Consider the following 24,941-nt stretch of genomic DNA (forward strand, 5'->3'; position numbering starts at 1 on the left):
CCACACTTACGCCCGTGCTGTGGCCAATGAGCCACAAAGGGATTCTTGTGACAGATGCTGCTTGTGTGTTGTTATGGAAACAGGGAATTACATCACCAACCATCTGGAGGGAAAGGATCCCATTGGTTGGCTCTAAGCAAATATAAAATCAATTCAATTTTTTAATCAATTCAATTTTATTTACATAGCACCAAATCACATCAAACAGTCATCTCAAGGCACTTTATATTGTAAGGTAAAGACTCCACAAGAATACAATAATCACTGTGATACATGTTGATAGTCTGTTCCTAATGGTGACTGATAACTCAGTTTCAGCTGTGATGGTGGGAGCTTTCCTGGGTGACACGAGTTTTTGGAGTGATTGTCATTGAACTCTTTTCTCGTGGGTTTTCCCACAATTCTTCCATTATCAGGAAATAAGCATGTGTCCATTAACAGTTTCATTTTATGAGTATCCTCTCTGGTATAAGTGAAGATTGAAGATTATTTACCCATAGTTCAATCTGTGAAAGTTCATATTAAATATTTTTGACAAACTGGAAAAGCAATTATGATCCTTTGCAGCAGGAATATAAAAGTAAGACAGAGCAGCACATAAAGAAGCACACAGAAGTTCAATATCTGTGACAGATGACTTCAGCTGCAATAGGTTAAAGTCAGCACCTCAGCTAATAGCTGATGGTTGACTGTATCGCCATCATTTGGCTCTCTGCTGGGACTCCTGCCATGTTACAGGTGATTTTTGGATTTACAAACACAAGTCTACTTACGGCTACTAAAACTTTATGCTTTATACTTGAAGACTGAGGGCCAGCACGATGGTGTGGTGGTTTGCACTGTTGCCTCAAAGCGGCGCGAGGGTCCAGGGATCGAATGCAGCCTGTCTGTGCAGAATTTACATGTTCTCCTTGTGTCTGTGTGAGTTCGCTTCAGGTGCTCTGCCTTCCTCCCAATATCCAAAGACATGCTCGGGGTTAGCTTAATTGGTCATTTTAATTCTCCCGTAGGTGGGAATGGTTGTCTTTCTCCGTGTGTGTGTGTTGGTTACCTGTCAACGGTGTACCCCACTTCTTGCTGTGTGACATCTAGGACAGGATCCAGTCCCCTGCGTGACCCTGAAACACATCAGAGGAAGAAAATATGGATGTTATCATTACACCTGTTAACTAGAGTTTTATCTTTATCCTCTAGCGTTATTTTCACCTATGCAAAGCAAAACAACATTGTCAAATGTTGCTTTCAGTGACATTCGTTTCCTCTCACTGTTGTGGTCTGATTACCACAAGGATTTCCCTCAGAAACTGACTGTTAATTAACAAAATCAGCTACATTCACAAGATAAGTTGCAGAGTCCATCCATCCAGTCTTTCAGAGGCATGGAGGCAACCCATTACATATATGTCCAGTTTCTTTGTTTCAGATCAGCATGGAAAATATTTTCCTGAGAAAGAAATTACAGTAATTTGAGATCTAACAAGATTTCAATATGTCAAGAGTGAAAAAATGGGTCTGCAGACTGAGCAGAGGCTTAAGTGAATGAATGAACTTGAGGTTTCTAGCCATTAGTTTTGAATAATCTTTAGATGTCTGCTTAGAGAGCCTACAGGCGCACCTTTAATTTAACACCTTCCACTGTTCTCTCCATCTTGGATCCACAAATAGTTGTGAAATCATCTTTGTGCAGCAAATTTTCTTAATTCGGGCTTGAACTGACAAAAAAAAATAGCATGTCTAATAGAATTTAGATTATAAAAAATGAACGGTGATCGAACGTGTGACGCGTGCGATCGTTGTCGTGCCCACTGTTAATAGCAAAATTGCTCTTTCAAATTTTTTCTGCATGAATTTATTCAATTTGAATCCACACAAGAATCGTTTTCAAACATCTCATGTTAAAAATGGAGATTAACAAGAAAAAATGACAATATTTTTAAAGAAATGGTGATCCTGTTTTATGTATAAGATGAATAAAAAAAATCATGACCAAAACAGAAACCCATCAAGATCAGATTTATGGGGTCATGCCCCCTTTTATCCTCTGTCCCTTCAGGGCAAAGGTCTGGAGCCATTGTTCCTCTGGGACTCTGTGAATGAGTTTATTCTGGTTTCCCACACTCTGTCCTTCCCCTGCTTTCACTGGAGGAACAATAGAAGTGTGTCTTAGTCTGCATCTCATTAGATTTAATTTGTGACAGTTTCATGGAAGGAAATTAATAAGTTTAAACCTTTTACATTAAACACACACACACACACATCATTAGTAGTAGCAGTGGGGGAAAAATGTCTTTGAATTATGAGTTTAGATTGAAAACAGGATTGAGCCGTGTTGTTCTTTTACACTAATCATGTGTGTTTTACCTAAATGTTTTTATGACCCTGCTGAATTTTGTAATTTGATATGTAGATTAAATGTGGGTTAATGATAAACTCCCCTTGAATTAATGTGAAATGGGAGTGAACGGAGAACACCTTGTCATTATATACAGGTGTAACTGCAACATACAACAAGATGAAAATACAGTTTTCAGCTTTCCGTGTTTGTTTATTAAACAAGACCCACATAAAATATAAATGCTTCAAACAGGAGGTGATGATACATCACAGCAGCAACTTACACTGTACTCAGAGAGTGAAGGAACAGCTGTCTTTATGAAAGACGACAGATTTACAGCATTTTTAGAGCACAGCAATCATTTGTTTTACAAATGTAGTAAAATGTTTGCTAAACAAAACGATAACTGTTAATATTGACCTTTAAACAGATCATTTAAATTCTCCAAAGAGAAAAAAATGACACTATCACAACAAAGTTGACAGTGTGAAACATTTTTCAATAAAATGCAATAATATAAATCTTAAAACAGATTAATTTTTTGGTGATCACAAAGTGAGAAAGACAGAAAGATAGTAGATATTAGATATTAGCTCCAGGTGATCAATGTGTTAATCAGGAGGTACAAATATGACAGTGTTTAACCCACAGTGACTTGTAAGAGTGAAAAATTGTCATATTAAACCTTTTATAATTAAAAGGATAAAGAACAGGATCTCAGAACAGATCCGTTTTAGGTCATTTGAGATTGAATGGAGCTGAAGTCCGTTGTTCCAATCAGTCCAGAGAAAGGACGTTTAAATCTTAGACCACAATGATCAAAAACAAAGAAATTACTAGATTTGATTCATGCAACATGCATGACACAATGTTTTCTTTCTTAACATGAAAGGTACTGTTGCTGTTATTTCCTCAGGAAATGTCCTCTTACACACACACAAAAACACACAAAGTAAAACGTCTGTACACGCAGAAAAACATGTTCACTGAATTTCAAAGCATTCAGTCCAGTTATGTTTAACCAATGTGGTCTTTTTAGCTTGTCTGGTGAGAGCTCTGTAGGTGTCTACCACGGCCTCCAGAGGGCGCTGTTGGTTGGACTCGTGTCTTTGGTGGTGCCGGTCTGGACTGTGGAGCTCAGAGGAGAGAAGTCAGCCTCTCTCAGCTTCTCATCAGAGGAAGTCTGCAGCTTGTTGAAGTGGGTCAGCAGGTTTCTCTGCTGCTGCAACTGTGTCAGGAAGCAAACTGTCATCTCCAGGATGTCTGCCTTCTCCAGTTTGGAGTCCGGCTGCTGACTGAGGAACTCTGGACTCAGGAGAGACTTGAGCTGCTCAATGCAGCTGTTGATCCGCTCTCTGCGTAACTTCTCCACCAGAGGCTTTCTGAGCTGCAGAAAGAAGAACAAAGTCATTAATAAACTTGTTTAGGATCTTTGTGTTTACAACAAAATATGTAACATATATAATGTAATGCATAGTACTAAATTCCATAAATTTCTCTTTACCTTGTGAGTCAGAGCTGGATGCTCTGTAGCACTGTTAAGTGCTGCAGTGACTGTAGGTGCCATTGCCAGATCTCTGTGCTGCAGAAGTCTCTGTAGAGAGAATCTGATGTCTGCCGGCTTCATGCCTCCTATTTATACTCCACCATCTCCATATGAATGTGTGGGTCCTGCTCTGGTTGAGGTTTCCCACAGTCTGAACCAATCAGAGAGCTCTGTGAGACAATAAGGCGCTGTTAATGCCTGAGGGACAATAGTTAGACCTCGGGGGAACAGGTGGAAGACTGTGGGCAAACTAAGAGAGCGTAACAGATCTCTGTGTGATTATGGGAAAGGGGTGACCCTGTAGAGAAAGCAGATCTGCAGCCTCATGCTGGGATCAGTGATTTTGACCGAGCACACATTGATTACCCCATCACAAGTCGAAGAAAAACATCCATGTTTTAATGTAAAAATTACAGGTATGAAATGAAATAGTGGGATTAGTGGTTTCTTTTGCATGTGTGGTTTATAATGTGATCAGTTTTTAGGGAAACCCTAAATTGTCACTGCAAACATCAGTTTGGTTTTAACTGATAATTTAATTAGACTTTAACATTTATACTTCTGTTCAAGGTTTTGTTAAATTTTGTTTTACAAAAAAAATGCACAATTGTAACAAAATTGTTTGGTGTTGTACTCTTATTTTAACTGAAAATAATCAAGCAGCTGACCGGATGCAGCTGTGTCCTTAGACACGTGCCGGATCGTCAGCATGAGTAACAAGTTGATTTCAGTTTCCCACACTGACTCTCTGTGCTGCTGTAAATGAACCACAAAAGAACTTCTGTGGCAGATGCTGGCTGCGGGTTGTTGTAGAGAAAGCATGACATCACCAACCATCTGGAGGGAATGGATCCCATTGGCTGGTTTGGACAGTTGTTAAAACTGAAGTTTCATGAAGTGTGCCCAGTCTCAGTGTGGTGATTGCATCTTACTCTTTCTCCAGAGTATAAATAAAATAAAATAAAATAAAATATCCCTCAGAATCACCTTTAAAAAATGTATCTAGTAAGCAGTGTGTAAAAATAAGAAACAGACTATTGAATTGGCAGACAGATGCTGTCTGTGTGCATCACCTCACCAACCATCTGGAGGGAAAGGATCTCATTGGATGGCTTTGAGAGATAGTAATATATGAAATTTATCAAAATCAAATCGGTTTGGCATATCATATTTTCAGTCTCCTGTTTTAACAGTTAATGAATAAAACAGGAGGCGTCAGCTGCAACACAACCAATGTTGTCTCAGCGTTTTCATAGCTAATGATTGTAAGATGCAGCTTGTCAGCTAAGCTGCAGAACGTCCTCCTTTATATAATTATCCAGATGTGTGTTTTTGTGTTTTCACAGTATGTTTTTAGCAAGCATAACAATCTGTTGTGACCTGCATCGCAGCAAAGGATGAACATCAGGCTGCGGTGGATCAACAAAGAATCTGGTACATAATTTGAAAGCAATACGATTCTGATCAAAAGTTGATTGATCAGTGCATCTCTTATTTTTTTTTCATAGGGCAAAGGTCTGGATCTGTTGTCCCATCGGGATTCTGTCAATTCACTGCTTTTACTGAAAGAAGAATAAAATTATGTTATATATTATATTACAGACAGTGTGTGACTTATGTAAGGAGGGAAACTAAGCTTTAAACTTTTAAATGAAAATTTAAAAAAAGATCATTTAAATAAAATACTAGTGTAGCCCGGTTAAAAAATGGGAAACTGTAATAAATAAGCTGTTCATAATAAATTTGTGATATTTGGTTAAAAACAGTTAAAAATATATTTAGTTGTGTTAAGTTCATGGCTGAAATATTAAGAATGTTAAAAACCATTTGTTTTAATTATTGTATATTTCTTTTGGTTTTAAAAACTGTATTTCTTTGAAAGAACTGTTTTTTCCGAGTGGAAGTGAAGGGGACATAGGTGGAATGGCGGAGTGAGAACGAGAGGAGAACGAGAGGAGACGAGAGGAGCTACCGCAGAGAAGTGGATTCCCGCAGAGATCGGAGGCAAAAGTTTATGGCTACAGACATTTTGGATTGTCGGTTAGATAAGTCAGAGACTGTGGGCCATTCTGAGAACAGCAAAAGTCGACCTGAAGTTTGCTGTGTGGAAGTTTGCTGCTCGTTGGTGAAGTGAGTAGCTAATGACTGAGCGATCGGACTGTAAGCGGCTAGTAGCTAACCCAGCTTCAAGACAGCTGCCCGGTCTGGACATTTTGTGGGCCAGGAAAAGAGATAGCATCCAAGCAACAATTAGAGTGGCCCGGGGACGCCCGTGGTTCCTCTAGTGGAGGTGAAGTCCATCTTGTTCTGCAGTGATTCCTGAGAGCTTCTGTTCTGCTCCGGAGATGAGGCCTGCTGGCTAGCTTCTTCCTGCGGGACACGTGTCTTTCAAAAAGGTACCACCATTTTATTTTGTTGCTCCAGGTGGAGTGAAACGACCACTGAGTTTTAGGTCACTACGATCTCCAGCCACGATTCAGGCCTGCAACATTTATTTTCTTTTATATTGTTTTGCCGGCATAGTGGTAAATGATAAGGATGATTTGAAATTTAAGTTGAATAACAGAAGGCACTTTAATTTTGTATTTCTCTTTATTTTCATTGAACTATTAGTAAATTGACTCTTTTAATTTCAAATACTGTTGTGTTTATTGTGTTTATAGTAAAGCTCATTCTCTTTAAGGTTTCAAGGTGGTAGTAGTAAATGTACATTCTCTGTTGCTAATCCTATTGTGTGTTAGTGTATGTTAGTTTCTGGGGGTAATTTGTGTTGAATAATCTTTAATTGTTAACAGTTACAGTAGATAGAGAAAAGAACCTAGGGCCCCATCTACATCATTATTTACATATATGGTAGACGGGCTACATAAAATGGAGGCACCGCTGGGATGTTCACAACCCCCCTTTTATTAGATTTCAATGGATTAGCTAAGAAACCGTAGAGAAGCAATACTCTTAAGAATGGCAGATAAGGTAAACCTTGTTTCTGAGCTGAAGAGATGGTGCAGGGGTGAAGGTTTGGATGAAGCCCATGGACTAATGGTCATTGTTCCAGAAGATACAGAAATATCCAAAATTGAAGAGACTCTTGAAACTATTAAGTGCTTAGGGCGAGTTCGTGTCAGAGGAAGGATCTTTGATGCCAGATCAGACAACCTGATGGTTTTGTGTGAAAGTAGAGAAACTTTATCTGGCGCAAGTCTTCCTTCAGAGGTCCATCTTCCTGAGGGAAGGGGGTCCTGGCCCTTAGTCACTACAGGAAACTCCCCTGACACTGCTGATGAAGAGTTTGACAAAAAACTAAAAGGGCTATTGGCAGCTGAAGGAAAGACCATAGAGGACCTTAAAGTCCTGCTGACTACTGGTCAACGCCCCACGGACTCTACTGAGTCCATCCTCCAAGCAGTTGGGGATTTTTTGGAAAAGGCTACTAAACCTTCCTTAGAAGGTATTTATCGACGCTTACGCATTTTTTCAGGAGCACAGCCTGTCCCAGCTGGGGAAGAGCAGTTTGAGTACTGGCTCGAACAGGCATGGCTCATGATAGAAGAAAGTGAATGCACTGATAAAGAAAAAAAGCGGCGATTAATGGAAAGTTTAAAGGGGCCAGCACTGGAAATTGCAAAAGCTGTGCGAACCTCCCATCCGGATGCTAGCCCTGCTGTGTATTTGGAAGCCCTAGAAAGTGCTTTCGGAACAGCAGAATCCGGGGATGATCTGTATTTCGCATTCAGATTGATGCAGCAGCAACCTGGAGAAAAACTTTCCGATTTCCTCAGAAGGCTGGAGCGCGCTCTCTCAAAGGTCATTCAGAGAGGTGGCCTTCCCCCTAGTTGTAGGGATAGGGCTCGTTTGGAGCAACTACTCAGAGGGGCAGTGGCCTCTGACCTGATGTTAATCCAGCTACGCTTAAGAGAGCGAAAGACAGCTCCTCCTACCTTTCTGCAGCTTTTGAGTGAAGTTCGGGCTGAGGAAGAGTATGAAGCCTCTAGGATGAAACTCAAAACTTCAGTGCATCGAGTAGAAGCAACACAGACAGTGGATCTAAGACAGGCCGAGATCCAAAGTCTAAAAGCTGAAATCAAAGAGCTCAAGAGCATGGTTGCATCAGTTGGGACCAAGCCCCATGTACCTAAGGATGAATATCCCAGTGCTGGTACTGTGATCAAAGAACACACTTTTGAGAACACTCAAGAGTCTGAGCTGACATCTTTAAAAAAGCAGTTAAAGAGGTTGCAGCAAAAAGTAAATAAAAGAGTGCCTGAATCAGACACTCTGGCCCAACCAGCTACAGTTTCGACTATGGAAGCTTCTGCTAGCTCCCTCTCCAGACCCTCCAGACACACAGAGGAACAGTTCTGTTACCGGTGTGGGGAGAAAGGTCACTTTGCCGCAAAATGCCGTAATCCAGAAAATCAGAGTAAGGTCATTAGGCAACTGATTCAAGCTCTAAAGCTAGCAAAGGTGCACCAACCTTCTGCAAAACCAGCAAGGGAAGAGGTTAACTGTGGTGTCAAGAGAAGTCTCGTACTTACACCACAGGTCTCTGGAATCCCTGAAGGTTTGATTGGGCCACCTAGCATTGTACAGTTAAAAGTTAATGGACACTCATGCCATGCCCTGTTTGATAGTGGCTCTCAGGTCACTATAATTTTTGAGTCCTGGTACCAAAAGTACCTCCCGGATGTCCCCATACAACCAGTGTCCGGTCTTGCTCTGTGGGGTTTGAGTGAGTCAGAGGCTAGCTATCCTTATCGTGGCTATGTAGTGGTAGACCTTGAATACCCAGCCATGGTCACAGGGACATGTCAGATTGTGACAGTTCTTGCCCTGATTTGCCCCAGTCCCCGAACTGATGACCAGACCCCAGTTATTATAGGGACAAATACCAGTCATGTCAGGAGTCTAGTGGAACAGTGTCGAGCAAGTGGCATTGATATCACACAAACTCTTGGCATACCGGCTGAGTCTAACAGTGAGCATTCAGCTGCAGAGACTACATCATCTGCCAGTGAGTCAGAGGACAGTGTTGGCATGGTGACATGGCAGGGCCCTGGCCCTCTTACTCTGCCCCCAGGTGCAGACCAGCAGGTGGTCTGCAAAGTTGATCTCACACAACCGGTTGATAAAGAGATCCTGATGCTTGACTCTTCTCCTTCGGCTCCACTTCCGGCCAGTGTGTTACTACAACCTATGGTAGTACCAGGCCATGCAGTGAATGTCAATAATTTCAGAATCCTGGTTCAGAACCAGTCTCTGAAAGAGACAGTCATACCAGTGGGCACGGTCCTGGGACACATGTACCTCACTGAGAGTGTTGCCACAGTTCCTCTGGCCAAGTCAGCATCAACATCAGACATTGATGCCAAACTGATTAATTTTGGGGATTCACCTGTCCCAGAAGAATGGAAGAGACGATTAGGAGAAAAACTGTCTCAACGATCAAATGTCTTCTCCAAGGAGGAATGGGATGTTGGGCTAGCCAGAGATGTGGAGCACACAATTCGCCTCTCTGATGATAGACCCTTTCGGCAGCGTTCCCGCCGCCTGGCTCCTGCAGACATTGAGGATGTCAGAAAGCACCTCCAACAGCTCCTGTGTGCAGGCATCATTAAGGAGTCTCGTAGTCCATATGCGTCACCAATTGTGATCGTTAGGAAGAAAAATGGGACTATAAGGATGTGCATTGACTACAGGCTACTGAATAGCCGGACAGTTCCCGATCAATACACTACACCTTGTATTGATGAAGTACTGGACTCCCTGTCTGGAAGCCAGTGGTTCTCTGTTCTCGACTTGCGGAGCGGCTATTACCAAATAGCCATGGCTGAGGAGGACAAAGAAAAAACTGCATTCATTTGTCCTCTGGGCTTTTTCCAGTTCGAAAGAATGCCTCAGGGAATAACTGGAGCCCCAGCAACTTTCCAAAGGTTAATGGAAAAGACTGTTGGAGACATGAACTTGCTGCAAGTACTGGTCTACCTCGATGACCTAATTGTCTTTGGAAGGTCCTTGGAAGAGCATGAGGAAAGGCTCCTCAAAGTTCTAGACCGACTTGCAGAGGCTGGACTGAAACTCTCTCTTGAGAAGTGTCAGTTCTGCCAGCCAAAAGTAAAGTTTCTTGGCCACATTGTATCCGCAGATGGTGTTTCACCAGACCCACAGAAAATCGAGGCAGTCATTGGCTGGCCTCAGCCAACAAACCTGAAAACATTGAAATCCTTTTTGGGTTTCTGCGGATACTATCGCAGGTTCATAGCCAACTATGCTGCCATTGTCAGACCGTTGACTGAGCTGACAAAAGGCTATGCTCCCACCCAGAAAAGTAAGAGGCAAAACAGAGACCCTACTAAGACTTACCTGAGTGAGTCCGAACCTTTTGGTGAAAGATGGGATCAGTCCTGCATAGATGCATTCCATCAGATCATCTACTGCTTGACTCATGCCCCTGTGTTAGCTTTTGCTAACCCTGAAAAGCCGTACATCCTGCATGTGGATGCAAGCTTGAAGGGGATTGGGGCTGTCCTTTATCAGGAATACCCAGAAGGATTGAGACCAGTTGCGTTTGCCAGCAGAAAGCTTAGCCAATCTGAGAAACGATACCCAGTACATCAGCTGGAGTTCCTGTCACTTAAGTGGGCTGTGGTGGACAAGTTCCATGATTATCTTTATGGGGTTCGATTCACGGTGCGCACCGATAACAATCCCTTGACGTATGTGCTCACCACAGCCAAGCTTAGTGCAGTAGGGCATCGATGGCTTGCTGCCCTTTCCACATACGACTTTGACATCCATTACCGACCTGGAAGGCATAATATAGATGCTGACCTCCTTTCCAGAAACTTTCCAGACAGTGATAACACAGAATGGGAGATCATTCCGCAGGCAGATGTAAAGTCAGTCTGTCAACAGGTTTGTGTCTCTGAGTCCTCAGATAGCCCCCCAAGGTACATTGATCAGTTAGGAGCTTCTCCTGCTTGTGTGCCAGACATCTACTCTTTCCCGACGTACATGGGATTGAAGTCTTTAGAGTGTCTGAGAAAACCACAGCTGGTCAGTGCCCAAAAAGAGGATGCGGTAATTAGAGCAGCTTTGCAAGCGGTTCAGAATAAACAATGGCCTGAGGATACAGAGAATAATCCAGAGCTCTCCCAGCTGAAACGAGACAAGGATAAGCTGGTAATAAAGGATGGGCTGCTTTATCGAATAAGCAGGCAACCCTCAGGTGAAGAACTCACTCAGCTTGTTCTACCTGTGGAGTTCCGTAAGATTGTGTTGACATCATTGCACGATGATTTGGGACACCTTGGCATTGAAAGGACCGCTGATCTCCTGAGGAGAAGGTTCTTTTGGCCCAAAATGTCAAGAGATGTGGAGCAGCATGTAAAGACTTGTGGAGAGTGCATTACCCGTAAGTCACCTCCGCAGAGAGCAGCTCCATTACATCAGATCCTAAGCAGTGGCCCTATGGATCTAGTATGTATTGATTTCCTTTCATTGGAACCTGATAGTAAAGGCATGAGCAGTGTATTAGTGATCACTGATCATTTCACTCGCTATGCACAAGCTTTCCCTACCAAGAACCAGAAGGCTCAGACTGTGGCAAAGATACTGGTTGACAAGTATTTTGTACATTATGGTCTGCCTTCTAGAATCCATTCAGATCAGGGCAGAGATTTCGAGAGTCACCTGATTCGAGACATGCTGAAGATGATGGGAGTGCGGAAGTCCCGAACTACTCCGTATCACCCTCAAGGAGACCCTCAACCGGAAAGGTTCAACCGGACCTTGCTTTCCATGCTTGCTACTCTGAGTGATGAGAAAAAACAACAGTGGAGTCAACATGTTGGATTTCTGGTGCATGCCTACAACAGTACTAAATGCGATGCAACAGGCTATTCCCCGTATTATCTAATGTTTGGCAGGGAAGCCCGGCTCCCAGTGGATTTGTGTTTTGGCACTGGTGAGGATGGAAAAGGAGAGAGCCATTCACGCTATGTGGCAAAGTTGAAGGAAGACCTTAAGAGAGCTTATCAGCTTGCCACTGAAACTGCCAACAAGAGTCACTATAAGAACAAGAGAATGTACGACAAAAGAGTTGGCTTTCAGTCTCTCAAAGTAGGTGACAGAGTGTTACTCAAGAACTTGGGGCTTAAAGGAAAGCATAAGTTGCAAGTCCGGTGGAGTCCTGTCCCCTACACTGTAGTGGAAAAACTGCCCAATCTTCCAGTTTATAGAGTCAAACCTGAAGATGGCTGTGGAGGCGTGAAAACTATTCATCGTGACCATATCCTGCCTATTGGACAACTTGTGAGGTTGCCAAAGACTAATAGGGATTGCAGTCCACCCACCAGACCAAACACCAGAACTTCATCTACCCAGAGATGGACCCAAAACTTACCTGAGAGTCGAGAGGTGCAAGACTCTGACTCATCCTCTGATTTAGAGTATTATAGACCAGCAAGGATTGCCGATGAATGCTCAGCAAGATTGGGGCAACAAATGTGGCAACCTGCTAGGCGGTCATCTGTTGTTTTAGAGGAAGAGAGATCGCGTTCTCAGTTAGATGAAGGTCCAAAGCTGGATCATGCTGAGCAAGAGTATTGGACTGATCAAGACCAGCAATCTCAGGATTCTGTTCCTGATTCTGGAACTGATCTTGAGGAAGAAGATTTGGAAGGGGATGGATCTCACCATGCTAGAGCTCCAAGATATGTGAGAGAGACAGATTGCAGGCATGATGAGAAAACTGAGATCCGCCCCAAGAGAACAGTGAAGCCAGTTGTTAGGCTAACGTATGACAAACCAGGTACTGCCAAAGATGAACCAATCACCATCATACATAGAGGTGTTGTCATAAAGATTGGGCAAAGCTAAAAAAAAAAAAAAAAACAGGATGCTTGCTCACACCTCCTTATGTGTTTTATGTTTTGAGATGTTTGAAGCCTGATGAGGACATCAGACGTTTAGAAGGGGGAGGGTGTAGCCCGGTTAAAAAATGGGAAACTGTAATAAATAAGCTGTTCATAATAAATTTGTGATATTTGGTTAAAAACAGTTAAAAATATATTTAGTTGTGTTAAGTTCATGGCTGAAATATTAAGAATGTTAAAAACCATTTGTTTTAATTATTGTATATTTCTTTTGGTTTTAAAAACTGTATTTCTTTGAAAGAACTGTTTTTTCCGAGTGGAAGTGAAGGGGACATAGGTGGAATGGCGGAGTGAGAACGAGAGGAGAACGAGAGGAGACGAGAGGAGCTACCGCAGAGAAGTGGATTCCCGCAGAGATCGGAGGCAAAAGTTTATGGCTACAGACATTTTGGATTGTCGGTTAGATAAGTCAGAGACTGTGGGCCATTCTGAGAACAGCAAAAGTCGACCTGAAGTTTGCTGTGTGGAAGTTTGCTGCTCGTTGGTGAAGTGAGTAGCTAATGACTGAGCGATCGGACTGTAAGCGGCTAGTAGCTAACCCAGCTTCAAGACAGCTGCCCGGTCTGGACATTTTGTGGGCCAGGAAAAGAGATAGCATCCAAGCAACAATTAGAGTGGCCCGGGGACGCCCGTGGTTCCTCTAGTGGAGGTGAAGTCCATCTTGTTCTGCAGTGATTCCTGAGAGCTTCTGTTCTGCTCCGGAGATGAGGCCTGCTGGCTAGCTTCTTCCTGCGGGACACGTGTCTTTCAAAAAGGTACCACCATTTTATTTTGTTGCTCCAGGTGGAGTGAAACGACCACTGAGTTTTAGGTCACTACGATCTCCAGCCACGATTCAGGCCTGCAACATTTATTTTCTTTTATATTGTTTTGCCGGCATAGTGTTAAAGGATAAGGATGATTTGAAATTTAAGTTGAATAACAGAAGGCACTTTAATTTTGTATTTCTCTTTATTTTCATTGAACTATTAGTAAATTGACTCTTTTAATTTCAAATACTGTTGTGTTTATTGTGTTTATAGTAAAGCTCATTCTCTTTAAGGTTTCAAGGTGGTAGTAGTAAATGTACATTCTCTGTTGCTAATCCTATTGTGTGTTAGTGTATGTTAGTTTCTGGGGGTAATTTGTGTTGAATAATCTTTAATTGTTAACAGTTACAGTAGATAGAGAAAAGAACCTAGGGCCCCATCTACATCGTTATTTACATATATGGTAGACGGGCTACACTAGTACAAGATGCCTTTGTACTCTTTCAATGAGATGACTTTACTTACTCAGTATAAACATAATGCACATAACTTTTTATAAACCCTAGTTGTCAAAGATCTATCTGAAGCATGATAAAGTGAAAGAAAACTGGGAACATCTGTCTTTCTTTAGTAAGAGGGTAACTGTGACATAAGACGACACCAGAATATCAATTTCAGCTGGCATTGTTTCTTTAATTAATAACACCCACATAAATTTTACAAATCTCAACAAAAACAGGCGATGATACATCACGTGATTCACTGTAGTTGGAGAGAGTAAAGCACCAAATATCTTTATGAAAGACAAACCATTTGCAGTATTTGAAGACTGAGTACTCGCACAAACCTTGTGTAATATAAATATTGTATAATATAAAAAGAATCATTTCCAATAATTCCATAGTAACTACAAATTAACATAAAAGTCCACAGGAAATACATTTCTGATATTAGATCAAAATAGTGTTTTAAAATGCAAGGATAACATTTGGATCCTGAAACAAATCAACTCAGAGGAAATAAAGGGAAATAAAATCCTTTATAACAGTTTTAACAAAGGACATTTTGATTTTTTAACATTGATCAATAACAAAGAGAAGATCACAAATGTTAGTAAAAACATGGAAGAACCAAGTCCACCAAATTTCAGAGAAATCAGTTCAGTACCAGCCAACGTGGTCAGTGGAGTGAAAAATAATAATTGCGGATGCAATCAAATTTGATTCATGCAATGTGCACGATGCTGTTATTTCCCCAGAAAACATCATCTACTATAAAGAAAACAGACAACATTTTTTTTTAAAGTGATGCTTTCTGTAAAATGAAGGAACAAGTTAATAGAAATTCAAAGAATTCAGCCTTATGCAGCTCAGAGGAGAGAAGAGCTCTCGTCTGCAGCTTGTTGAAGTGGGTCAGCAGTCTTTTCTGCTGCTGGCGGCACTGATGCTGTAACCGTGTCAGGAAGCAAGCTGTCATCTCCAGGATGTCTGTCCCTGCAGGTTGGTGTCTGGCTGCTGTTTGAGGAACTCTGGACTCAGGGGAGACTCGAGCTGCTGAGTGCAGCAGTTGATTTGTTCTCTTCTCGACTGGAGGTTTTCTGAGCTGCAGAAAGAAGAGCAAAATAATCAAATAACCAGTCAATGATGCTGCTTTATCAAACAAAAGCAACCGCATGGTGTTTGTTCTCAGGCTGAGATTACATGAATCATCAATTTACCTTGTGGCTCAGAGTTAGATGCTTCTTAGCATTGATCATTGCTGTGGTGTTTATAGGTGCCGTGGTTGGATCTCTGTGCTGCAGAGGTCACTGTAGTCAGAATCTGATTTTCTTCTGGCTTAAAAGGTGCCGTTTAATCTCTCCTTTTTATTCTCCAGCATCTCCATATGAATGTGTGGGTCTTACTCTGGTTGAGGTTTCCCAGAGTCTGAGCCAATCCGAGAGCTCTGTCAGACAATAAGCCGTGTGGAGCAGCAACACGCTCCTGTTTTTGTCCAGGGGGCAATATTTAGATCTCAGGAGGACAGCTAGAGGATTGCGGGGGTTGACACGTGTCTTGCAGTCAGTGGGAGTAACAAGCTAATTTTATTTTCCCACACTTGCTCCTCATGCTACAGAAATATCACCTTGGCAGTTTAAAGCTCAGAGTGGCACCTCACGGTCCTGGGTCTTCTGCCCAGTGTACATTCTGTTCAGTTTTGCGTCCCCTTGTGTTGGTTGGTTAGATTCTGTTCACCTGTGTCTTGTTTTCCCCACCTGTGCCCTGTCTCCCTAATTACCTCATTTGGTATTTAAGTTTTCTTCAGTTTTTTCCTATCCTCCTTCATGCTGTGCATCCTTTCCTTTTGTCTCTGGGTCCAACTCTGCATTCCGCACAGCCATTACATGACAAAACATTAATTGAACCATCACTGAAAGTTCAGCTGTGAGGGTGGGAGATTTACATGGGGGTGCAGCTGTTTTCTGAAGTGTGCCAAATCCCTTTGGAGTGATAGACGGTTGCTGGTGGAGTGGATGTCATTTATAAACGACTGTGTTTCACTCACCAGAGCGTTGCCGCAGTCCTGCTATTAGCAAAAAAGCAGGTGCCTGCATAAAACTAGACTTTCATCCCAGCACACGTGCAGATGCCACAGACAGCGGGTGGGCTTCTCAACAAGTCATTGTTCATTTGCCCTTAAATGCATTTCTTGAACCCTCATAGATCCAGGAATATATACTTGATATGTATATCTACTGGTTAAAACATTAAGGGACCACTTGAATGATTTAATTCCACCCGGTCCAAACTTTTTATTAAATTTGACAAAACAGTATTCTTAAAAATATTTGTCTGTAATGGTGAACAAACGATTTCCTTTTGGGAAGCCAACAGATCTTACAAGTCATGCACTTTCCTGTGGTAACTAAAGTATGGTGACCCTGAGGAAAAAGTATACACGAGCAAAATACAAATAATTTTTTTTTAAGAGACAGCGCAGTTACGTTATTCAGCTGATGACAACAACTTGCTCAAAAAGAAAATTCTCTAAATATTTCTTTGTCACTTCAAAACTGAAGTGTACCATAAATTGAAACCTTTTGCATTAGAATTACACAAATATTTGTTTTAAAGTGAGGTGGATGTTTATATAATATCCAAAAACTTACAATATTTAAAACTGAATTTACAATATTTGAGGACACAGTACTCTGAGATATTTCTTTTCTAACTGACCAAAAATTTCGTGACCCCGAAGATAGAAAAAATATTATGGCTGACCTTACAGCACATTACATGATGCAAAATGCACAAATCTGAATTATAAAAAATATATAAACTAAAAAGAGGGATGTTGTGACACTGATTTTAAAATCAAAATTTTTGATGACCTTGGTCTTTGACCTTTGACCTTGGAATTGAACTCATATGTTCATATGTTCTTGGGCCTCATATGTTCTTGGGCTTTCCACAAAGTTTCATCATTTTTGAGTTATCCTGCTAACAGACAGACAGACAAACAAATGCAATTGAAAACATGACCTCCCTCCACCCATCAGTGGGCGAGGTAATTAGATTCATCATCTACAAAACATCAGATAAACAGATGTATCCTGTCTGAATCCAAATGTGACATCACTAACCATCTGGATTGGCATGACTGGGATTGACAAAAATCCCAAACTATCTTCTTTATTTTGCACTAAATAATCTGCACCTACCTGTTAAACTTAATGTGGAAAAATCTGGACTACACATCACCAAATAGAGACCGATAATGATGATCTCACAGCCTCATTTGGTTATGAAAAGTCTGCTGCTGAAAGGGTGTAACTGACAAATGTCATGTACATTACATTTTACATTTTAGAATAAGTGGCTGCCATATTAGAGCTGGATTATCTTTGGCAACACAGAGGTCATTATTTTTTTAATTTACTGTTTTGTTTAGACCTTCTTCAGATTTTTAAAGTGCTGCATTTGTCAGAATTTTTTGTTCTTTTTTTTGGTATTATTATGTAAGATACAAATGTGTTATGATTGGTTATTCGGTATCTTTACACCTGTCAGTTCAACACGATCAGTTTTCAGTATTAAGTCATCATATTCCCTTTCAGTCTCAGTCTACTGAGGCCAAAGATCAGCATCTATTGTCCCCCTGAGACTTTGAGTGAGTGAATTTCTTCTGGTTTCCCACCTTTCACTGCTTTCACTGGAGGAGCAATGGAAGTGTGTCTCCTTACCATCACACGAAGAGATAAAACTTATCATTGAAGATATCAAAGATTAACTAAAGTCCTTTTCCAGGGGTGAATTCTAACCTTTTCCACTGAATTATAAATTGAATGTAGAGTGATATTTCAGCACTCAGATATGCATATCTTTTACAGAGTACGCATAACATGGATAGACATGTAAACAAAAAACTTGTTCGATCAAATTATTTCTTTATTAAGATAAACTTAGTATTTTTTTTTAAATAAAATCTTCAATTTGAAGCAGATACAGGTGATGATACATCACAGCAACTCTGTAACATCACCAAGACAATCAACTCAAAGTGAGGACCAGTCATTTTTACAAAAGACACAAACATTATGAAATGAATCTTCATAAGACTTTCAGAAAATAGGCTCTGAAACGAGCACAATCTGCACTTAAAAAATGTGACACTAAAACGGATCACATTAAAATTATCGCAAAGTGATCTAAGTGGGTTAATCCATTGGCTTTACAGTCTAGACAGTGTATAATAAAACCAATAATATAAATTTGGATCTGATTACATTAAAAAAAAAACAATTCTGCAAACAAACCAATGAGAATACAATTGAGTCTGTTTAGAAAAAAAATCCAGAAGGAAAAATGTTTCTTGAAAAAGAATTCTGTAATATTTAACCAGCAAGGTCTTTCAGATTGACAGGATATTATTTAGATATTATTACTGTCAATAAAAACCTACAGATAACAAATGTTAACATCATCAGTACCTGAAACATAGTGAGAAATAATAATTATTGCAAATGCAATCAGATTGCAGTCATGCAATGTGCATGATAAGATGTTTTGTTTCATAACACAAAAAATATTGTTGCTTTCATTTCCTCAGGAAATCGTGCAGCAAGAACAAAAAAGTAAAACCTTCTGTACACACAGAAGAACAAGTCTTTAAGTTTTTAAAGAATTCAGTTCTGTAATTTCTGGCCAATATGACCCTCGTGTTTAGTGAGGTTGCGACTCCAGTCTGTAGGTGTCTATCACGGCCTCCAGGGAGCGCTGTTGACTGGACTCTTTGGTGATGCTAGGCTGGGCTGTGCAGCTCAGAGGAGAGAAGTCAGCCTTTCTCAGGTTTTTATCAGAGGAGTTCTGCAGCTGGTTGATGTGGTTCAGCAGCTTTCTCTGGGACTGAGTCTTCACCGCTTCCTTCGACAGGAAGTGCTCCATCTCTTGCACACACCTGGAATAGCCCTTGTCAACAGCTGCTGAGTCCACAGCTTGGTGGTGCTGCTGCAGTCTCCTCAGGAAGCACACTGTCATCTCCAGGATGTCTCCCTTCTCCAGTTTGGAGTCTGGCTGCTGTTTGAGGAACTCTGGACTCAGGAGAGACCTGAGCTGCTCAATGCAGCTGTTGATTCTCTCTCTGCGTATCTTCTCCACCAGAGGCTTTCTGAGCTGCAGGAAGAAAAATAAAGTCATTAATAAACTGCTTCAGATTCATACGTTTTGCGTTATCAAACATAATGACTGACATTGAATCTCCAACTTACGTTGTGAGTCAGAGTCAGATACCCCTGAGAACTGTTCATTTTTGCAGTGACTGTAGGTGCCATGCCTGGATCTCTGTGCTGCAGAGGTCTCTGTAGAGACAATCTGATCTCTGCTGGCTTCATCACTCCTATTTATAGTCCCGCATCTCCATATGAATGTGTGGGTCTTGGTCTGACTGGAGTTTCTCACAGGTTTGACCAATTAGAGTGTGTAAGAGAAAAGAAATCTCGCCTGCCATATGCTCAGTGGTCATCTTAGTAGGGGACAATAAATAGATCCCAGGGGAGCAGGTGGAGCACTTTTGGATGGATGGGTGGGTCAGAGGAAAAGACTCACAAAGCTCTGTGTGAATCTGGGAAAGTGGTGACCCTGTAGAGAACTGATCTGTCGCCTGATGCTGAGATCAATGATTTTGACTGGACACACGCTCATCAAACCAAACTGACCTGTCAAACAATGAAATATAGAGTATCTGTGTTAAAGTAAAAAGTTTCTCTGCTTCTTACTCACTGCCTTTAAATTCTACCATCAGTCACCCTTTCTCACACGGACTCAATCAGACATACCGTGGACTTTGGGAGCTGCTACAGTAAAGATCAGTTAATGACTGATTCAGTGTTCTCACACAGCACTTTACTAACAAAGCTAAAGCCCATGTATGAAAATACCAAATATATGTAGTGCATTTAGGCAAATGCATAAAAATAATTTAGTCAGGCCTTCAGAGCAACTGGAAAACAACATCAGTGACAATATTGTTTTATCAAAATATATGTTATTGATTTAATTTTTCTGATGGCCAGCTGTAGCAGGTGGTTTATAGTTGGTGTGAGCAGAGAGTTTCTCCCAGTTTCCCACACTTAGTGTGAATGATGTGGTCAGTGCACTACAAAGGACTTTGAAAGGAGCTTTTGTGACGGTTGGTGGTCGTGTGCTCAAACAGAGGCAGAGTGTGACGTCATCAACCATCTGGAGGGAAACAACATGATTGGTTGCCTCAGATATTTGATAAAATTTGAAATTATATTCATAATATATTTACTTTCTGCAATAATACATAATTCACATTCCACTTTTTCAATTTACAGTTGGACAAAGTTTGAACATACACTCAACATGAAACCTTTATGTTTTCAGATGCTTCAAATTTCATGTCCTTGAATGCACGGGGAGGTCGAGGCAGCTGTTTCCTGAAGTGTGCCAAATCCCTCCGGACAATAGTCACACACTCGTGCGGTTAAGGATGCAAATCAGCTTGAACCGTGACCCTCCTTCTCTGAGGTTTCCCACACTCTGTTCATCAGTGAAGCAATTTGGATCAGTTTTGTGCATCCTCTGGGATATTGGCACATATGTAGACCACTTATCTTATCATTTCCCGATAAGATGAAGACTCCTGAAGATTTCATGTCATTATATGTGAAAATTTAATGAGATTTAATATTGCAGATCTGTGGAGCAGTCATATTCTTTAGAAAGTTTACAGTGTTTAATCACATGCTGAATAAGAATCAGATATTTTTGAGAGCTGTATCAAAAATGTCATTAAGCTTCTTACTGCTGCTAAGACTAAGTTTGGTAAACTTTGAATTTTAGTGTGAGATTATGCAAATGATATATTCAGACAAAGTAAAAAAAAGAGTAAAAAAAAACCTCTTTAGTTGGCATTATTATCACAATAATTGTAACCAACTGTGAACTGTTTATGTGAAAATGAGATTTTCGACACTAATTTGAGAAAGGTAATCATCATTTTTAATCAGTCTGTGGTCCCACTGGGACTGTGAGAGTGGGTCTTCTCTATTTTCACTCAGTCTGTTCCTTCGCTGCTTTTGTCGGTGGATCGGTACAGTTGTGTTTCACTATGCGTCACATTAGCTGCAACATGTGGCCCCTTTTAGAAGACACGTCGGCTTAAAGTTTTCACATTCCAACACATCAAACTTGCTCCATTTTCAAATCTACAAACACAGAGAAGAAGCTTGGCTGGCTGTGCAGTATGTATGAATCTGTCTGAATTCTGTTAAATATGTTCATAAGAAAAACACCAGTTGAAAGTTTTGCAGGTAAAAATTCCCATGTATAAATCAATTGCTGTCATGCACATACACATGGAAAGTGTAATTTCAGTGCATTTAAAATGAAATCAGATTATTAAGTGAAGCAAATCCCTGGAGATCAGCAGCAACTCTTTATGGTATTTTATTTCACGGTACGTTTAAAACGATGTGATCTCGTGGAGCTGTGTTGCCGTTCTCCATGATCAGCTTTCAGTTTTCATGCCACCATAGTCCCTTCCACGCTCCGTCTCCTCAGGGCAGAGGTCAGCATCTATTGTCCCACTGGGGCTCTGTGAGTGAGTTTCCTCTGGTTTCCCACACTTTGTCCTTTCACTGCCTTCACTGGAAGAACAATAGGAGTGTGCCTCCTTACCCGTCACACAGGGAGAAAATAGTTGTCATTTAAGTTCTGGCTTTCACCCAGCTGCACGTAAGGACTGTTTCAAAGTGGCGACTCAATAATTTGTTTATGTTTACTGTTGAAGTAGGACACAACAAATATATCATCACTTAATTTGATCGCTCTGACTGAGCTTCTGCATACACAGTGACATACATGAGATTTATAACATCAGATTTATTCTAATTTGATTTAAATACTATTGTAACCATAATACTGTTACATTGTAACTAAAATGTGTGAACTTTGCTATTTGTCATTAAAATATACAGTGATATTGCAGCACTCTGTTAGCTCTGCTATAAAAATACTCTATTAGACATCCAAATGAGACACATATGATGACATGAAATTAACAGAAAAATCTGTTTGAGTTCAACATTTCTTTATTAAGACAAACAGAATATTAAATTTATATAAAAACTCAAATTGCAGACAAATAAATGATGATGCATGACTTGGTAACATCACCGTGATACTGTACTCAAAATGAGTGGGGCACCAATTGTCTTTAAAAAAGACACAATCATAATAAAATAATCTCCTGAATGAGCACAAACTGCACTTTATAACAAGGGCAAAGACAGAAAACAGATCACATTAAAATGATCACAAAATCATATAAACAGGTTTATCAAAATCCACAGACTTTACAGTCTAAACAGTGTCACGTAAATAATCCTCTTAGATTAAGGAGAATAATAATTTGGCTCTGATAACAGAACAATGCTGGGTAATCAAAGCGATTACAGTTAGTTTAGGGAAAAATGTCTCAACTAAAGTCAAATAATCATGTCTTATCAAAATGATAAAATTCAGGAAGTAACAAACTTCATTTAAAATATATCACCACAGTATGGTGTACAGTTTTTCATACATTGCCAGTAAGCAGTAGCTGTTTAAGCAATTTTGATTTCATCGGCACACCAATGACTAATGTTCTTTCTTAACGTGAAAGATAGCCTGTCCTCATTTCATTCTTTCCATATGAAACATTTTTTTTAATGAATTTTTTTTTTTTTTTACAAAAACCTTCTGTACACACAGAAGAAAAAGTTCCTGTAATCTTCAACCAATGTGGTCTTTCAGCTCGACTGTGGCATGACGGGATGTTTTCTGCCTTTACTTTACAAAGCAAACTAAAACCTTCTGTACACACAGAAGAACAAGTCTTTAAGTTTTTAAAGAATTCAGTTCTGTAATTTCTGGCCAATATGACCCTCGTGTTTAGTGAGGTTGCGACTCCAGTCTGTAGGTGTCTATCACGGCCTCCAGGGAGCGCTGTTGACTGGACTCTTTGGTGATGCTAGGCTGGGCTGTGCAGCTCAGAGGAGAGAAGTCAGCCTTTCTCAGGTTTTTATCAGAGGAGTTCTGCAGCTGGTTGATGGGGTTCAGCAGCTTTCTCTGGGACTGAGTCTTCACCGCTTCCTTCGACAGGAAGTGCTCCATCTCTTGCACACACCTGGAATAGCCCTTGTCAACAGCTGCTGAGTCCACAGCTTGGTGGTGCTGCTGCAGTCTCCTCAGGAAGCACACTGTCATCTCCAGGATGTCTCCCTTCTCCAGTTTGGAGTCTGGCTGCTGTTTGAGGAACTCTGGACTCAGGAGAGACCTGAGCTGCTCAATGCAGCTGTTGATTCTCTCTCTGCGTAGCTTCTCCACCAGAGGCTTTCTGAGCTGCAGGAAGAAAAATAAAGTCATTAATAAACTGCTTCAGGTTCATAGGTTTTGCATTATCAAACATAATCATTCATAATGACTGACATTCTATGAATCTATAATTTACCTTGTGAGTCAGAGTCAGATACCCCTGAGAACTGTTCATTGTTGCAGTGACTGTAGGTGCCATGCCTGGATCTCTGTGCTGCAGAGGTCTCTGTAGAGACAATCTGATCTCTGCTGGCTTCATCACTCCTATTTATAGTCCCGCATCTCCATATGAATGTGTGGGTCTTGGTCTGACTGGAGTTTCTCACAGGCTTGACCAATTAGAGCACTGCGTGTAAGAGAAAAGAAATCTCGTCCGCCATATGCTCAGTGGTCATCTTAGTAGGGGACAATAAATAGATCCCAGGGGAGCAGGTGGAGCACTTTTGGATGGATGGGTGGGTCAGAGGAAAAGACTCACAAAGCTCTGTGTGAATCTGGGAAAGTGGTGACCCTGTAGAGAACTGATCTGTCGCCTGATGCTGAGATCAATGATTTTGACTGGACACACGCTCATCAAACCAAACTCTCAGACCTGTCAAACAATTATTTAACAGTTAAAAATATCTATATATCTGAATAAGAATATAGTTGGAAATTGTACTTTGCTCTCAACAACACAAATCTAAAACTTCCATTTAGCGTATGCTTCCATATGAACTCCACACAGTGTCTATCGAATCAGTTTGAGTAGGATTTGGGCAGATGTAGCGAACAACTGGAGTTTCTCTGCTTCGGATTCTGTTCCACTTCTTGCCTGACATCCACTTACTTTCTTTGACTCGCTCACCTCTCACATACCGCTTTACTAACAAAGGCTTAGGGCTGAAGCCCATGTGTGAAAGTACGAAATATATTTCTATATTTATAGTGTATGCCTGCAGAGCCACAGCACCAGTGACACTTGTTTTATTAAAATATATATTATTGATTTAATTTTTCTGAGGTCCAGCTGTAGCAGGTGGTTTATAGTTGGTGTGAGCAGAGAGTTTCTCCCAGTTTCCCACACTCAGTGTGAATGATGTGGTCAGTGCACTACAAAGGACTTTGAAAGGAGCTTTTGTGAAGGTTGGCGGTCGTGTGCTCAAACAGAGGCAGAGTGTGACGTCACCAACCATCTGGAGGGAAACAACATGATTGGTTGCCTCAGATATTTGATAAAATTTGAAAATATAATCCAACAAATTTGCTCACTGTTTGTAATAACAAAATTCAGGTTCCACTTCTTCAGTTTGCAGTTAGATGATGGTCACTCAACATGAAACCTTTGTTTTCAGATGCTTCAAATCTCATATCCTTACATAAAGGAGGAGGTCGAGGCAGCTGTTTCCTGAAGTGTGCCAAATCCCTCTGGACAATAGTCAGGCACTCGTGCGGTTAAGGATGCCAATCAACTTGAACTGTGACCCTCCTTCTCTGAGGTTTCTCACCGGTTAAAAAAAGCAACCGGTTTAAAAAAGCATG

At 40.9% G+C, this 24,941-nt stretch overlaps 3 protein-coding genes across 4 annotated transcripts; all 3 read right to left on the reverse strand.

The window, feature by feature from the left end:
• Positions 1 to 2,533: 2,533 nt before the first annotated feature.
• On the reverse strand, positions 2,534 to 3,962 carry LOC115780771 (enhancer of split mgamma protein-like). The gene is made up of 2 exons (XM_030730173.1): positions 3,840 to 3,962; positions 2,534 to 3,722 (listed from the first exon to the last, which is right to left on the reverse strand). Exons 1-2 carry the CDS (start codon positions 3,960 to 3,962, stop codon positions 3,402 to 3,404), a joined length of 444 nt encoding a protein of 147 aa, XP_030586033.1. The 3' UTR covers positions 2,534 to 3,401.
• Positions 3,963 to 18,069: 14,107 nt separating this feature from the next.
• LOC115780502 (protein deadpan-like) lies at positions 18,070 to 23,679 on the reverse strand. Of its 2 annotated transcripts, XR_004019973.1 has the most exons (3): positions 23,557 to 23,679; positions 22,917 to 23,447; positions 18,070 to 18,683 (listed from the first exon to the last, which is right to left on the reverse strand). XR_004019973.1 is itself a non-coding variant. In XM_030729723.1 (2 exons), the coding sequence occupies exons 1-2, from the start codon at positions 23,677 to 23,679 to the stop codon at positions 22,998 to 23,000; spliced, it is 573 nt and encodes a 190-aa protein (XP_030585583.1). In that variant the 3' UTR covers positions 22,206 to 22,997. The 2 variants fall into 2 exon arrangements, 1 of the variants encoding a protein (XP_030585583.1); XM_030729723.1 differs by lacking the exon at positions 18,070 to 18,683 and having other exon boundaries at positions 22,206 to 23,447.
• On the reverse strand, positions 18,579 to 19,432 carry LOC115780503 (transcription factor HES-5-like). The gene is made up of 2 exons (XM_030729724.1): positions 19,310 to 19,432; positions 18,579 to 19,214 (listed from the first exon to the last, which is right to left on the reverse strand). The coding sequence occupies exons 1-2, from the start codon at positions 19,430 to 19,432 to the stop codon at positions 18,765 to 18,767; spliced, it is 573 nt and encodes a 190-aa protein (XP_030585584.1). The 3' UTR covers positions 18,579 to 18,764.
• Positions 23,680 to 24,941: the final 1,262 nt, after the last annotated feature.

Source organism: Archocentrus centrarchus, chromosome 5, assembly GCF_007364275.1.
Source record: "Archocentrus centrarchus isolate MPI-CPG fArcCen1 chromosome 5, fArcCen1, whole genome shotgun sequence".
NCBI classification, from domain to species: Eukaryota; Metazoa; Chordata; class Actinopteri; order Cichliformes; family Cichlidae; genus Archocentrus; species Archocentrus centrarchus.

Excerpts from the sequence above, each read along its gene's own strand:
- LOC115780771 (XM_030730173.1), bottom strand. The coding sequence starts at position 3,962 with ATGAAGCCGGCAGACATCAGATTCTCTCTACAGAGACTTCTGCAGCAC. Across the intron at positions 3,723-3,839 it reads ATCCAGCTCTGACTCACAAG|CTCAGAAAGCCTCTGGTGGA; the intron begins GTAAAGAGAAAT and ends TTCTTTCTGCAG.
- LOC115780503 (XM_030729724.1), bottom strand. The coding sequence starts at position 19,432 with ATGAAGCCAGCAGAGATCAGATTGTCTCTACAGAGACCTCTGCAGCAC. Across the intron at positions 19,215-19,309 it reads ATCTGACTCTGACTCACAAC|CTCAGAAAGCCTCTGGTGGA; the intron begins GTAAGTTGGAGA and ends TTCTTCCTGCAG.
- LOC115780502 (XM_030729723.1), bottom strand. The coding sequence starts at position 23,679 with ATGAAGCCAGCAGAGATCAGATTGTCTCTACAGAGACCTCTGCAGCAC. Across the intron at positions 23,448-23,556 it reads ATCTGACTCTGACTCACAAG|CTCAGAAAGCCTCTGGTGGA; the intron begins GTAAATTATAGA and ends TTCTTCCTGCAG.